The 851-nt window shown below is 36.1% G+C and overlaps 1 protein-coding gene across 1 annotated transcript in view; it reads left to right on the top strand.

Moving 5' to 3' along the window:
- Nucleotides 1-213, top strand: part of CMAS (cytidine monophosphate N-acetylneuraminic acid synthetase) — a gene marked incomplete at its 5' end in the record, with an annotated part of 9,189 nt that extends 8,976 nt beyond the window's left edge. The window contains one exon of the mRNA XM_009082001.1: nt 1-213. This exon is cut by the window's left edge and continues 43 nt beyond it. Coding sequence (XP_009080249.1) covers nt 1-213 — 213 coding nt within the window.
- Nucleotides 214-851: the final 638 nt, after the last annotated feature.

Genomic DNA, 851 nt, shown 5'->3' with positions numbered 1-851 from the left:
GCTTGTGCTGCTGCTCAGAAGGCTGCTGGTTACATATGTAAAAGCAGAGGTGGCTGTGGAGCTGTCCGGGAGTTTGCAGAACACATATTCCTGTTGTTAGAAAAAGTGAACTCTGCAAGGAAGCAAATGGAAGAAATGAGTTCAGCAAGAAAGGAAACAGAGGGAAATGAGAACAGCAGGAGAGGAAATAAGGAGCTAACAAAAAAAGAGTAACATTGTTGGTCAATCCTGCTTTCTTCTCCTCTTCCTCTCTCAGTAAATCTGTATCCCAAAGGATAGCTTTCAAGTAGAGTCAAAAAGACATTTCTCTCAAATTTAAGGTCCCATTTAAAGTGCTGATATATGTGATTGTATGCTGAAAATATGATCATGTTCATGATTATTTTAAAAGCCATTTAAATACAATGGAAGGAATGCTGCAAAAGTGTCCTGTAAATCTCCTCTTAATCATCACACCTGTCCTAAAGGAATGATGTGTCTTTATTTCATAATCTGAATGTTTTCAGGGATCAATGATCTTGCATGAATTGAGGATTTGTAATTCAGACTTTTAAGACAAAAATTCTGTCAGCTTTGCTCATGTGGTTTATGTTTCTTCTCTCTAGTATCTACGTGGAGTTGTGGCTGTGTACTTGTTTTTACAAGATTTGTCCCTGTTAAGGAAGAATTTTAACATGCTGGAGAGGTTAGGTGTAAAATATCTATCAAACTTCTTGCTAAATTTTTTAAAGACTGTCAAACCAGTTAATAGTTAAGAAAAGCACTCAAGCATATGTTCAGTTTTAAGCTCACAAATAATTAAATCACATTAGCCTTTGTGCCTCTTATCGTTAGATCTATTTATATTGGGT

The sequence above is a fragment of the Acanthisitta chloris genome, unplaced genomic scaffold (assembly GCF_000695815.1).
Source record: "Acanthisitta chloris isolate BGI_N310 unplaced genomic scaffold, ASM69581v1 scaffold11559, whole genome shotgun sequence".
Taxonomy (NCBI): domain Eukaryota; kingdom Metazoa; phylum Chordata; class Aves; order Passeriformes; family Acanthisittidae; genus Acanthisitta; species Acanthisitta chloris.
This window is presented reverse-complemented; position numbering and strand designations above follow the sequence as displayed.